The 14,868-nt window shown below is 41.1% G+C and overlaps 2 protein-coding genes and 1 long non-coding RNA gene across 3 annotated transcripts in view; 2 read left to right on the plus strand and 1 right to left on the minus strand.

Moving 5' to 3' along the window:
* LOC116699070 (mitochondrial fission factor homolog A) lies at positions 1-8,678 on the plus strand. The gene is made up of 7 exons (XM_032531462.1): positions 1-238; positions 1,059-1,268; positions 1,831-2,009; positions 2,626-2,717; positions 2,851-3,021; positions 4,796-4,871; positions 6,815-8,678. The coding sequence occupies exons 2-7, from the start codon at positions 1,064-1,066 to the stop codon at positions 6,944-6,946; spliced, it is 855 nt and encodes a 284-aa protein (XP_032387353.1). The 5' UTR covers positions 1-238; positions 1,059-1,063; the 3' UTR covers positions 6,947-8,678.
* Positions 4,400-14,868, minus strand: part of LOC116699071 (uncharacterized) — a 15,145-nt gene continuing 4,676 nt past the window's right edge. The window contains exons 2-4 of the long non-coding RNA XR_004334356.1: positions 14,823-14,835; positions 9,570-9,573; positions 4,400-4,496 (exon numbers count right to left, since the gene is read on the minus strand). This is a non-coding gene — a long non-coding RNA (uncharacterized LOC116699071). The remainder of the gene's footprint in view (positions 4,497-9,569; positions 9,574-14,822; positions 14,836-14,868) is intronic.
* The window catches only part of zgc:110269 (probable flap endonuclease 1 homolog), a 6,991-nt gene continuing 855 nt past the window's right edge, over positions 8,733-14,868 (plus strand). Inside the window, exons 1-9 of the mRNA XM_032531461.1 lie at positions 8,733-9,005; positions 10,424-10,490; positions 11,059-11,161; positions 11,612-11,666; positions 12,346-12,407; positions 12,547-12,683; positions 13,917-13,977; positions 14,107-14,238; positions 14,340-14,485. Coding sequence (XP_032387352.1) covers positions 8,924-9,005; positions 10,424-10,490; positions 11,059-11,161; positions 11,612-11,666; positions 12,346-12,407; positions 12,547-12,683; positions 13,917-13,977; positions 14,107-14,238; positions 14,340-14,485 — 845 coding nt within the window. The 5' untranslated portion in view covers positions 8,733-8,923. The remainder of the gene's footprint in view (positions 9,006-10,423; positions 10,491-11,058; positions 11,162-11,611; positions 11,667-12,345; positions 12,408-12,546; positions 12,684-13,916; positions 13,978-14,106; positions 14,239-14,339; positions 14,486-14,868) is intronic.

Consider the following 14,868-nt stretch of genomic DNA (forward strand, 5'->3'; position numbering starts at 1 on the left):
GTTTTCCGACCTGGGTGCCTCCTGCCGCTCCAGTTTGGTTTAACCATTACGCTGTAGCTCGTAAACTCCGCCCCAGCGGACACACACGAGGGATAGTGCCTGTGACTACATACACACACACACACACACCAGCTCGAAACGGTGTGTCGTTTTTTTCGTCGTCCGTTCCGGTTAATGCTGTTAACGAACAGCATTTTGACACATGACATTCTAAAACCCCTGTGCTAAGACCATAACGGTAAGTAGTCATAAAGCTAAAGGCAAGTTAAAATATACATATATATTTCGGTTTAGCCTGCCTGTTATTGCGCACAGTCAACACACTGCTTAGCTAACGTGTTGTGATAAAAGAAATATCATTAGCTAGCTAATGCTAAACATACTCGTATCATTAGCAGCTAGATACATGCCAGACATGGCGTCTTATGTGGATTTTCATTCAGTGACATTGAAGCCATTTGCCAAGACCTCATGTCAATGTTATGTAATTAAATGCAACACGACGTGAAATGTTATTTCTCAGATACTATTTATACGGTTTGGCGGATACTCCCCCTTATCCTCCGCCCTGTCGTCGGGCTTATTGGTTCCTCTACGGGACATGCTCTTATACACGGGCCAGAGAGTATGGCCAGTACTTTTCGCCACACTGTCAGTTAGCAATGACTACATTTACTGTCAGTTAGCAAGGACTACATTAACTGTCAGTTAGCAAGGACTACATTAACTGTCAGTTAGCAATGACTACATTAACTGTCAGTTAGCAAGGACTACATTCACCCTATTTGTCATTTTAAAGAAGGTATAATCATACTGCTTTAACTGTAATTTAGAAAATCAGGATGACAAGCAGGCAGACCACTTACAATCACATTATGGAGATGACAGACAGCCAGGGCTCCCAGATATGAGCTTGGATGTGATTACTGAACATTCATCACTGAAGTGTAGCTTAATTGTTTACAGTCTAAGTCTAACTTGCACTCCAGTTTTACCTTTTGAATAGTTAATAGTATTTTAATTGGTTTTCCATTTTCTTCCATTTTATGTGTCTACAGGCTGGATGAGTGGGCCATTCACTTCCCCCTCTGCACAGGTGGCTGAGATGAACCGCATCCATTATGAGTTGGAGTACACAGAGGACATCAGCCAGCGCATGCGAATCCCAGAGACCCTCAAGGTGGCCTCAGGGAACCAGACGGCGCTTCAGCAGCCCCTGGCCATTCACACAACTCTGATGCAGGTGCCAGAGAGGATCATCATAGCAGGTGAGGACAGACAGTGAAAGTGTGCATGGCAGATAATACCCAACACATGCACACAACTTTGCATTGGAAGCTGAAATTGAGGTGCACTGAGGACAGCACACTGGCCTAATCTCAGTTCTCTGAAATTGCATCCCTGGTTCCTTCACTTGCTTTTCGTCCTCACGTCTTAGTCCGTCCCACCGAAGCGTAGGAGAGACGCAAGGAGAGAGAAAACGACAACATTTTTTTTTTTTTTTAGAGGGATGAGACGACCTTTCCTCTCAAGTGTCATGTGAATTTGTCAGCTGTATGGGTGAAGTTAGCAACGTTCAGTTGCATGGTTTTCAGAGAAGAATGCTTTGGTGGATCCTCGCTCATAGCTCCATCCTCGCTCCTGGATTCTCAAGGCAGGAATAAGAGCTTTGAGACCCCCTTCATGAAAGAAGACCAGAAAAACTTACGGTTCTAGCGAGGAGCTATCAAATAAGGGATCTGAGATTCATCCAATGTTTAAAATGTTCATGATCCTTGTGACCTCCTACCACCATTAAATTGTACCTTTTCCTCCTCACTTCCTCCACAGGTGATGATGGGGACACTCAATTCTCTCATACCCGAGACTTGGACCTGATTCAGTCCGTCCCTCCCATGGACCTCTTGAACATGAAGGCCCCACCGCATATCCTCACTCTTACAGAGCAGCCACTGGACTCCCTTGAAACCGAACAAACTGCCACGTCACAAAGCAATCCCAGCCATGTGGTAAGGGTCCAATCAAGGTTTTCATTCTGTGTCCTTTTGTGTTTCTCAATACAATAAATGGAACTTTCTTAATCTACTGAACTTGACACTGACCCAAATAATGGTGCAATATTATACTATTTTATAAAGGTAGCAGTCTGGAGTTAAACACACAATGTCATTAAACATGACATTGACAAACACAAATTGTTCGTAGTGTCACTCACTTGTTACACCTTTGAGTTTGTTGATGAAAATGTTGCAATCGCAGTAACATTTTGGATGTTAATCAGATTAGGTGGAGAAAGGTGTAAGGCTGTGAAGTTGGAGTAAAAAGCTGATGATTGGAAGGTTATCTGATGAAGAACACCACCTAAGATGTGGAAATTCTATGAAATCATTTAAAATCACATGCTGTCAGTGTAAACTAGCCTGCTTTGAAAGATTCCCACAATGGGAATAAGTCCTGGACTTCATTGTGTTTGTATCCTTGATTGTATTTGATGGCTTGTCATGTGTAAGGCATTCTTAATACAATTAAATAAATCAAATCAAAGCAAAAAATTACACCTTAGATTTTAACTTTTCTCTTATCGTGTGAGACTTACACAATTTCAAATCCTTGTATCATTTAAAGGCCCAGTTTCATACTCGATCTCGAAGGGAACGCAGTGCGAGTGAGAACACATCTGGCCGCCACGGCAGTCCGATTGTCAGAGGGGAGATGAGGTAAGCACACAATTGTTACAACACTGCTTTACTGCTGCTGCATTCTGAACTTGTTATTCTTATTTCACATTTGGTTTGTTTAAAAAAAATATCTTATTTCTTTACTGTTTCTCCCCACTTATCTCTCTGCCAGTGTAACCCCTTCCCCTTCTGCCCCCCCAGTCCGGTTGTGTCCCCCCCTCTGTTCTCCTGAGGATGTGAACATGAACTTGTTTACAGCTGCGGGGTTTCTGTCTTATATCCAGTCAACAACACGCCGGGCATACCAGCAGGTTATCGAGGTGCTGGATGACAACCACCGCAGGTGATTTAAAAACAATTCTTTATCCCCGTATTTCTCAGAAGTCACTCTATTTACTGCATTTCTCAGAACAAACAGCTGGTCCTGGCAGTGAATTCCTAAGAAAATACATGAAATTAGGACAATTTATAGGAAAGAAATTAGGGCTGCACAATAATCAAATTTTAATCGCGATCACGATTTTGACTTCCCACGATTAAATTTGCGTGATCGAGCGATTATTTTTTTCAAAGCGTCATTTCATAGAACGCTCTGGGTTTTTTGCAAAGCCAATCTACCGCTCTGTAAAGCCGTCTGCTCATGTGCCAGTCAGAGTAGTTCCCTGCTCCCCGTGCAGCTTAGTTTCTAGATGTAGACAGTCCCAGAGGACAGAGTAGCATGAGGAAAACTCAACAGATAGCCGTCGGTTATACGTCGGTCTTAAGGTTTACCAGTTTACCAGTAAACGCAACATTTGTCCCGTCTGTTGTTTTTCAGACAACAGCAGTGACCAGTGCTAGTAGCGTCTGTTAGCTGTTAGCTCCTCTAGGACGCACCGGTGCTAATGTCCTCGCATCCGCTGCAATGTTGTTTATATGGATATGGTTTAATTTTGCGTTACATGACCCATTTCGTCTGTAAAGCCGTGCCTGTGTCGGATCTCTCCTCAGCTCTCTCTCCTCTTACTCCGCGCCCGGCCACATAGCGGCCCGGTCCACACTTTTGACATTTGTCTATGGTTTAAATTTTTTATTAACACAGCTGGATATTGTTAAGTATGAGGGGCAAACCTGTATTTGTACCAGTGTTTCCATGGTAACTCTGCTATCGCGGCCGCCACGTCAAAGAATACAGAAGAAGTTATTGAATGCAACTAACTTCAGTTGGTAGAGTAACAGCGTGGGAGACGGAGCTGCTGGACCTGGACCAGAGATGTGGCCCATGGCCAGAATATCATAGTTCATAAAAATGCAGCGCAGTGAAGATACAGACGTTTCATACACACAACGTGTGTTTCCGTTCGCCCCGTGCTGGACCCGTTCATAATGATCATCCGTCTCTCTGTGAGTAGCGTCCATCACACTCCCTATCCCTATCATCACACTCCCTACTCCCTCCCTAGAATAATCGTGATCAAAATTTTGATCAAAATAATCATGATTATCATTTTGGCCATAATCGTGCAGTCCTAAAAGAAATACACTATTGTCACACCATTGTAACTAGAGCTGCCACAATTGAATCGATTCATCGATTAGTTGTCAACTTTTAAATTAATCGCCAACTATTTTGACAATCGATTACTCAGTTAAGACTAAAGTAAAAATATGTCTATAATATCTAATACCTGTAATAATATCTTTTGATTCTAGTTTTTTTAAATTTGAATGATTTCTAGTTTCTTCTCTGTGACAGTAAACTGAAAATGTTTGAGTTGTAGACAAAACGAGACATTTGAGGACGTCACCTTGTGCGTTTGGCAAACACTGATCTACATTCTTCACCATTTTCTGACATTTTATAAACCAAACGACTAATCAATTAAATAAAAATAATCAATTGATTAATCAACTATGAAAACAATCGTTAGTTGCAGCCCTAGTTGTAACCTATAGGAAAGCTCCTCAGGTGAAGAGCTGTAATGGGGCAGGATGTTATGGAGTTTCTGGAGCAAGACAGCAAAACAGGACAAAGGTTCCTGGTGAAATGCACAAGGTCGTAAAGTGATGCACATGAAAATTGTGCTGGGATGTCACTGTGGTCATTGTTCTGAATTGAGATATATTGATCTCCACAGGACACACCTGGACCTGGCTCTGGATATAAACCCTGATGATTCGGGCTTAGTGGATGCCTCCTCACTACGGCGACAGGTAATATGGTTCACACGCCTCAATGACTGTCACTGATGAGTGATTTAAATGTTTCTCCATTGCTCTGGTGTGTATATTGTGCCTGTTGTGAGTATTTTCAGCATTACAATTTACAACTGACAGGGTACAATGAAGGCATGCTGACCCATCAAGCTTATGTTTCCCATATCAGGCTGCTTACAAAGGAAGCTGGCATTGCAGCATGCAGCCAGATACTTGGATATAAACAAACAAAAACAAATGCATTACAAATACAAGTAGTAATCACATCATAGACTATAAGAAAGTACTTAAGCCGTTTTCACATATGAACTCTGGACTAAAGCCTGATTATTTATAGTTTGGGGGGTATTGAAAAAAATGTAATAAAACTATAAAATGTTATCCTATCCAAAAACGTATGTATTTAAATGCAGCATTACCATCTCACACACACCAACAATTCAGGAAATAATCTAATGAAATATGATTTTCAAACCCTCACTCTCCTTTGGGCTGTACCATTTCTCTGGTACGTTCAGACTGTGTTCTTTGCAGGGTTGCCAACTTAGCAACTTAGTTGCTAGATTTAGCGACTTTTCAAACCCCCTTAGTAACTTTTTTTCAGAAAGCGACTAGCGACAAATCTTTCTGTTGAAAAGACGGCAGCATCGTCCAGCAAGCACGCAAGCTATTTCTCTTGTGGCCGCCGAACCAGTCACCTCTCTGACTTCGGAGCAGCCCCTCCCGTCCCTGCTTTCTCCGCATGGGCAGCAGCTCTGTGTGGGCAGGTAGAAAGGGGACAGGGAACAGGGTGCGGGGCTGGTGTAGGTACGAGAGATAGCAGGATGAGACGGGAGAAAGACTCCGCTGAGCTGGCCTTCTTTGAGAATTCTTTATCGATCTTTCCCCCTGCTTCAGATTTTTTTACTTCAAAGATAGGATACCCAAGTAATTATTATAATTTAATATAAATTTCCATAGTGAGTTTGATTATTTGACTAAAGATTTATATTTCTTACTATTTACTTTGCCGACACAACCACTAAGATTCATGCACACACACATGCACATGTACACACTGGCTCTGCTGTTCTCAGAGATGCGCTAGAACAGCACAGACACATCAACACCAGCCTAGGTACTACTATGAATCTGGTGCCGACATTTTCCGGTGTTTTCCTTGTCCGTCCATGTAGTACACAACAGGAGATTATCCGCATTTGATACATTCTCACTTACTGGAAATACTCTGTTTAATTTAGATGTGTGGTGACGCTGGGTGGAGCGTGCAGCACACAGGACATGACCGATCACACTGCGTCGTTCTTTATTGGGTCATAAACGGCCAAATCTCTTGCTGTTCCATTTATTTGTCTAACTATTTTGGCATCGGCGCTTACTGTCTCGGTGTCTCTCCAGTTAGACGTTTTCTTTGCCATCTTCATGTAAATAACCCTCAATTGTCTGTTTTCTTCCGAATTTGCGTGAGCGGCATGAAACTTCATTATTACGCCTACTTGTTTGCTGTGAATTTTCACACTTTCGGCTTATCGGCATTACACAGATGTTGTTCTAGGGAGCTGGCACGGTGAAGACCGTTTAATGTCCGATCCAACTGATTCGGACATTTGGTTTTGCACACACAGCTCCGATGGGTAAAGTCTAGTTAATGTTAGCTTTGCAGTGCATGTGTGAAAGGGGCTGTAGAGTATTTTTCAACTCTAGCTGCTATAGTTTTGTGGTTTAAACTAATTTTTTTTGATATGTCCCTATTTCAAAACGCATAAATCTAAAAGAAGGACTCCCCCAGGTTCTTTATGTCTTGTTGATTTCGATATGGTCACTTAAGTTCTGCTTATGACATTGTGATGCATGACATGAAGTCTTATCCAGGCACAGCACAAGTAGTGTTACCTTTTCCTTTTTAAAGTTTAGAAAAACATGTTTTTGTGGTCACTCAGATTGTGAAGTTGAACCGGCGTCTGCAACTGCTGGAGGAAGAAAACAAAGAACGCTCCAAGCGCGAGGTGATCCTGTATTCTGCCACGGTGGCATTCTGGCTTATTAACACCTGGATCTGGTTCCGTCGCTAAGATTGGACATGAATGAGTCTCGAAACACTGGAAGCCGAAGCAAGTCCTTGTTAAAGCTGCAACCATTTAAATACAATATGAGTCTTTACTACATAAAAGGCAACCACAGGAAACTACAACAACCTTGGCGAATGTCCTTCACCTCAATGCCAAGTGTTTCTATAGTAAATTCTAAATTGTGATTTCACTGCCAAATTAAACTTAGCGCTGTCAAGTTAAGACCTAAGGGCCTGTGTCCATGTAGGGTGGTTCTTTGGCAGAAAAGTGCCCCCACAAATGCCCTTTTCTGTCTTTGACGTGTTGTCAAAGACAGAAAAAGTGCTTTTTCTGAAATGTAAAGAGATTGTCAACTAGAAGCCGTAAGAGTGGGCACACAAAAAACTAGCGCTCTGCCAAAAGACGCTGGGTGCAGCGCTGCTTCTCTAGCTGGTTGCATGCAGCCGCATACGCTCTCTTTTCATTGGGACGAAAGACGCTAAGTGGACACAGGCCCTTAGGTCTTGGAGGTAAAGCTAAAGTTCGCATATCTTACATTCAAAGATTCATCTGTGTATTTAAAACCTTCATAAACGGGCAAATGACGAAGCACAATAACACTAAAGCTGGATGTTTGCAAACATGTTAGTACCCACTTTGTTGCAATGAGCTGAGGTTTGCTATGTAGCATCAACAGCCAACACTAGTTACCTTATTTGGCTAAAAGTAGCTATAACATGGGTTGCTCTGAAAATATAATTTCAACTCTCAAACAGTGTTTAAGTCTAAAGCTTTCTCCACCTCTCAAATACTGCACTGATGTTCACTTCTGTGGCAGATAATGTAGAATATGTGGACCAGTTTAAAGTAGCAAAGGAGAGCCTGGTATAAATCAGTAAGACTGGCCAAGCTTCTCTTGTATATTATGGTCATTTTGTGCAATTATTACGGATTGTGCCGTTTTTAAAGCTTGATAAATCCTTTGCAAAGCAACAAGACATGTTACAGTGATGCTTACCATCATGTATCTTTGTGAAAGTTAACATTTAACAAAAATAGTTTTTTTCAGGAGAAGAATGATTAAAAGGGAAACAATGATTTACTTAAGCAACAAATGTTTTGGGAACCAAGCCAAGTTTGACATCACGGTTCATCAGTTTTATAAAAATCTACCTTTCTTAAAGTCTCAAAGTAAGATGACTAAATCTAGAGATGCCATAACATTTTAGTTCTGCATCACCCACAACATTTACATACAGTACTTGAATAGCCTTTTGTTGTAAATGTTGTATTTTGTCCTTTTAATGTAAAGTGTTGACAAAATACTAAGGGTAGGGTACTAAGGGTAGTATCTGTGCTGTATATACAGTTTGAGCTTGGTTTCCAGAGAATTCTTGTATTCCACAAAGTTACCTACAAAATATGCATGCTCTATGGTTTTCATCATCATACAGTAATGAATATTAGAGCTACTGTCTGTAAGATCATGTGTATTATGCTCTGTATATAAAATATTGCTGTCAATATTTTTCCATAATGAAATTATTATGTATTCCATGGAGGTTATTTAGCACATGCAATGCAGAGGCACCAACAAAATGTTGCAATTAACCATGTTTCTTTCTTACTGTTAAGCACTGTTACTTGGCTAAAGCTGGAATTTTAAGTTTAGTATTTTACTTCCTTTGTAATATATGAAAACATGATTCATTGTTTGTGAATATCTTTGCTGTGATAAATGATGGATGGTAATTTCCTCCAGAGCCTGGTTTCTGTGCAATGCTGACCCCTACTGCTCCATCCGCTGTAACACCAGGAAGACGTCTCAGGGATTCTAACCTGACGTCGTTGTAGAGAGTTATAGTTAAACAAAAGTCCCCCTGTACTCCCAAATATCCTTCCCAAACGCCAGTTCATTTTGATTAACCAATCTGAACAGTTTCTTTTAGTCATCTTCTACTGGAAGTATTCCTAAGAACAGAAGCAGTGGTGCAACTGGCAATGGGCATCACCAAACTGGCGGATTTGATCCGCTTAGATGCTCCCGGTGCTATTTCTCATAAGGATATCAGTGACTACACGGGTAACTAATATAACTGATCTTGCATTCATCTTTAGTTTTACTTGCACGGTTGATCTTTCTCATATCAAACGACGATTGCTAATGGCTAATGTTAGCATACTAACGTTACCTGGCACTAGTTAGCTTAGCTTTGTTGACGTTACATAGCTATATACCTTACTCTAACGTTACCCAACAAAACTTCACTAGTAACGCAAACGCAGCTTCACTGAAACAGTTCAGTTGCAGTGTTAAAATGGTACTTTTACTACTACTACTTTTCCTGACGTAACGTTATCCACCATAAATGTATCATAGAACCGGATAGGCTATGTACTTATGACCTGATTATTGTTGGTTTTCGATTTAAATGTAGCAGAGTTTTCAGCTAAACTCATTTTGTATGAACTCTGCTTCAGCATTGTGGAAAAAATCTCCCCGGGGACCATGCCCTGGAAGCCTGTATTATTAATATGAACAGTCTATGGTTCAAGTAGACCGTCCGAAATATTGCAAGCTCGCCGCGGCTCGGCTCACCTCGTAAACAACTCAAGAGCATAGACTGTTAATATTGATGTACTCTACTTTACTTTAATAGACAGTCTGCTCACGAGCCTTCAATGACTCACGAGCCCTCGGTGACTCTTGAGTTGTTGATACTCGCGCGAGTTAGTGAATCCCGCGAATCAACAACCGGGTACGTTGTCATGAGTAGATTTGATTAAAAATTCTAAAATAACATACAATGTTCTGCATGTAGCATAGCTACGCCTACTGTAGGTTTGGTGTTTACATGTAGTAGTTCGAGCTGACAGTCCGTAACATGGCAAGCTCGCAGCGGCTCGCGGCTCGAGCTCGCCTCTAGCAATACTGACTCTAGACTCGCACAACCCGGTTCAGTTTAGTGAGTGACTCAGAATAACCCGAATCCCTCAAAAGGAACCGGGTTTGCCAGGCCTAGTAAAACGTATTTTAATGACAGTGTATGTTAACTGGTCTAACTAACAAAAGTTCACAAAGCCCAAGGCATGACCAGTCTAGCTCTAATGAAACAAGTCACTGAGGCTCATAATGATTTAACGTAGCTCTATGCATTCAAATCTGCATTGCTGGCAGCATACTAATACTGCTGTCAATAACATTTTGGAAAGATATTGTGCAAAGCCTTTTGAATGGTTTGTAATTTGCAGTGATTTATCATAAACTGCTGCCATGGAAATGAAGTACAGCAACATTGTTTCTATAGTTATATAATGGACTAATATTTACATATGGATATTTCTATCTGAAATATAGTGGAAGTAAGTACTTGAATAAATATATCAGTAATACATTTGAGACTTTGGGAAAAGTGGATGTGATTGAAACGTTTTATTATGACTGCATGGAAGTTGTAATACATGGTGCTGATGAGGCTGGTGCTGTGTTACACCCCACAGGAAAGGTAATCGCACTTGATACCTCCATTGTTATGAACCAGTTCCGTGCAGCGACGCCTTCCCTGAGGTGAGCTCCTTAATGATCACATTCTGTCATGCTGAAGTGTAGCAAAAGTGGATTTTTTTCCCCACGTGTCCTTCTCTTTCTCCGACTAGCGAATTGGATATGTTGATTCCCCATTTTCCTCCCAGTTCATTGCATTCCAGAAAATTAGAAACACCTGTAAGATGCAAGGCAGTCCAAGAAATTAGCCCTGCGATACCATTCTTAAAATACCCTGTTTTTGAGTATTTTGGCTGAAAATACACAAACTACTGCTTTAGCTGTTTTATACGTTGACTTAATTTGACTTTTTGAGGCGACACTCTGTGGTGACTGACTGCACTATATTGGACAATGTTTCTTATATCTTTATCATGTCATTTGAATATGTGCAAACATAGTAAAACCACACTATGAAATGATGCAATCCAACACAACACCACAAACCACAGCCATACAATTGAATCAAGACCTCTCTTACACACTCTCTGCAATGCTTTAAAAAAACATGTATACGTTTTTAACAACGTACAGTTTTTTTTTTTTTTTGCCAGTGTATTTGTGTGAAATATTTTTAATTTCTTCCCCGCAGCCCCCTGACAGGCCTCTTCTTCCGCACGCTCACATTCCTGGAACATGACATAAAGCCAGTCTTTGTGTTTGACGGGAAGCCTCCTGGGGAAAAGACAGCTGCTGTAAGTAACACCTTTGAGCCTGTATCTTTTGACTTGATACTAAACCTATTGTCTTGGTGTGTTCAAGACAGTCACATGTCAGCGAGAGACAAATCAGAATGCTTCCCGCATGTGCTCGTATTTTGAGGCCTTTATTTGACAGGACGGTTGAAGACATGAAAGGGGAGAAAGGCTGCAGGTCGGAGTCCAACCAGGGCCCTCTGCCTCGAGGAGTAAACCTCTATATATCTTGGCACCCTTGATTGTTTTTTTGTTTTGTTTTTTAACCCTTATTTATTCAGGGTGGTTTCACTGAAAGGAAGCCACTCTTTTGCAGGAAAATATCTAAAACAAGGAAGTGAAAGTGAATTTAAAAGGCCATTGTGATATGACAGAGACAGCTACCACCTGCAGTATGATACAGATGTCTAGTCCCACCCATGCTGATCAAAGCTCCTGTTTTTCCTGCAGCTTGAGAAGAGAGCGGAGACCGCTGGTTTGAGTTCCCCCAATCTCACAGGCACAGGTACATCTACACAGATTCATAACCACAAGCAGAAGATTTTAAATGTTTACTTATTATCCTGGAATCGCCAGGATAATCGCCGCCGGGTGTCTGTGTGTTGCCGTTGTCAAACTCTGTTCTCTTTGGGAAACCACAACAAACTATGAGCTAGCAGGCTACATGCTGGTGCAACAGAAAAGTCAATGAATGATTGTACAGATTTACAAAGAATATGTTTAGGGCCTTTAATCTCTAACTGGGACGTTTTGGGACCGATTGGCGGCGATTTGCTATTGACACGATACACACCACGATAGTCCGGTAAGAGGAAATTATGTTTAATCATGTATCCAGCTATTTTAAAAAAGCTCACATTACTGTATCGTGCGAACAGTTAATCTCACCTAATATTGTATGAGGCGTTTTCTGTTGCGGAGTGCAAATGTGTCGCCAAAACAAGTTCCTTCCCAAGACTATTTAGCAAAACCACCTTCTCTGTGTCCGGAGCTTAGCGCCGCCCAACACGATTGTGATTGGTTTAAAGAAATACGAACAACCTAGAGAGTTATTTTCTCCTATCCCATAATGTACACTTGGTGTAGCCAGACCTTACTACTCAGCTCTGTGGAGATTGATAGGCATACATTGGGAATATTATTTGAATTTTAAGGTAACCATGACTCTTTTGTCCTCCATGCAGCATCATCCCAGACCAAAGATTGTCTCCAGCTCCTGAAGCTTCTGGGAGTACCTGTCATCCAGGTGTGACCTGCTAGACATTTTTTTTTTTTTTTGGTTTATATTTTCTCGCTGTCTCTTTACGTCCTTTTTTGACTTCATGGCTTTTCACTTGTATCTCCCCTGGATCTCTGTCTCTCTGTCTCTCTGTCTTGTACTCCAGGCTCCAGGTGATGCTGAGGCGATGTGCGCCTGGCTGGTGAGAGAGGGGACTGTGGACGCTGTGGCATCAGAGGACATGGACACACTACCGTTTGGAGCCAATATTCTCATTCGCCAGCTGAATGCCAAGAAGGACAGGCAAGAACTATGCAATGCATGTGTTGCTTTAAAGACTGTACTGGATTTTTCTTACGTTTTAATCCATTTCTTAGTATAATTTACATTTATGCTGGCAAATGTCCAATGTATCTCAGGGATATTTACATTGGTTAATGCATTTTCTGTCATGCTTTGTACGCTCAGAGGTATTTTTGTTAAAGTTACTCTCCATTTTCTTAAGTTTTTTTGGGCTGGTGCATTTAAATACTCTTCAGAACCTCTGTTGCTAAGGCTTTACAGAAAAGCAATGGATTCATTATAGCTTTTGACATAAGGTGGTCTTAAAGTGACCTTATTATGAAAAAATCTGGGATTTGTGGTGTTATTTTGTGTCTCTGTTGCTTCCACACACATACAAACTAGAAAAAAAACATCCATGCTGTTTTGAGTGAGATACAGGTTTCTGAATGTCCTCTGCCTTCAGTCTCTGGGTGAGCTGTTAGAAATCTGCGCAGCTTTCTACGTAACTAGCCGAGATGAGGTGGCTAACCGTAGCATGCTAGCTTGTTCTCAATGGCAAAACACTGCTACAACACACACTAGTTCACCATAATCTACAAACGAACTACTTCTATGTCCCTGTTCTGCAGGTATTGTATAAATCTCCCAGCTAATCCTGCCTTGTACTGATCAAAGTTGGAGAAACAGATAGCTAGCTGATGTGATCTTACCTAGCCACTGAACTCCCAACAAAGATGGTAAAGAAGTGGGATGTCTCACTCTGTAGCTCAAACAGAGACCTGAACACACAGGGTGAAAACAGGATCTGCAGCACTGTGCGGTACAACAAAAATATGGTGATTTTTGAAAAGGAAACCATGTAAACCTATTCTAGTACAACATCAAAATACAATTATGAACCTGAAAATGAGCATAATATGGACGCTTTAAGTAGATTATCGGTAGTGATATCGATGCTTCACCTGAGGCAGGGAAACCTGTAGTCAGACATTATCCTGTCATCGAGTTTTCTTCTGTTATGGATAGTTAGTAACCTCTTTTTTCATGTTGCGTTGTGCGTGTGTATGCGTGTTTGGTGCTGATAATTTTTGTCTAATAAGCCACTGGCTGGCACAGATCTGACAGGACTTCATTTATAAATGCATCAACGAGGGATTTCCTCATGCCACTTTATTTCCAGTCTATCACTTTACCTGAAGGGACTGAGTTATAAACCAATCTAATGTTGATCTATGTTCTTCTTCTTCACAGTGATGTCATTGAATATTCTTTACCCAAGCTGTTAGAGAAACTCCAAATTAGTCACGAGGAGGTGAGACTAAAACTTTATCTTGTCATGTCTTTGAAAGTACAGAATATCATCATTTGTAATACCACTTTGCACAAATACTACAATGAAGTCCTCAAACTTTCCTGTTTTTGTGCTATTTTCTTCCACCAGTTTGTTGACCTTTGTATTTTGTTGGGCTGTGACTACTGTGACAAGATAGCCGGTTTGGGTCCTAGGAGAGCTCTGACACTCATCCAGAAGCACCGTACCATTGAGAATGTGGTTTTGCATATCAACAGAGAGGTACTAAATAGACAACCGGTGGTCTTTGTTTTTCCTTCTGTATGTTGCTTTACAAAAAAGTGTAAGATCTGATAAGACACGGGTATCTGCTGCCCCTTCAGACCCATCCTGTGCCACATTTCTGGAAGTTTCAAGAAGCACGGAAGATATTCTTGAGTGCACCACCAGCAGTGGCTCCTGAACTCACCTGGACTGAGCCAGATGAAGAAGCCTTGGTTAGGCTCCTCTGTCACATCAAACACGTGAGGTGCGTACTTTTTGCTCAAGCCTAGCTTTCATTTCACACGCTTCTCTTACTCTTTCAAAGACTGTATACGTGTCCAGTGGTGGAAGAAATATTCAGATCCTTTACTTAAGTAAAAGTACTAATACCACAAAAATACTCTGTTACAAGTAAAAGCCCTGCATTGAAAATATTACCTAAATATAATGCAACTTAGGGTATTTTGTGAATGTACCCAAGTCAAACTTTAGTTTAAAAGCATAATAGGACGAAAGCGCCACTTTACCGTATTTTTGTTTTAGGTCAAATGGACTTTTGAATGGGAGAGCTAGGGGCACGTCTATGGTAGCATCAAAATCACAATTTTTAAAACACTTAGAAGGCTCAACACAACATGAAACTTGGCT

The sequence above is a fragment of the Etheostoma spectabile genome, chromosome 12, assembly GCF_008692095.1.
Source record: "Etheostoma spectabile isolate EspeVRDwgs_2016 chromosome 12, UIUC_Espe_1.0, whole genome shotgun sequence".
Lineage (NCBI taxonomy): Eukaryota > Metazoa > Chordata > Actinopteri > Perciformes > Percidae > Etheostoma > Etheostoma spectabile.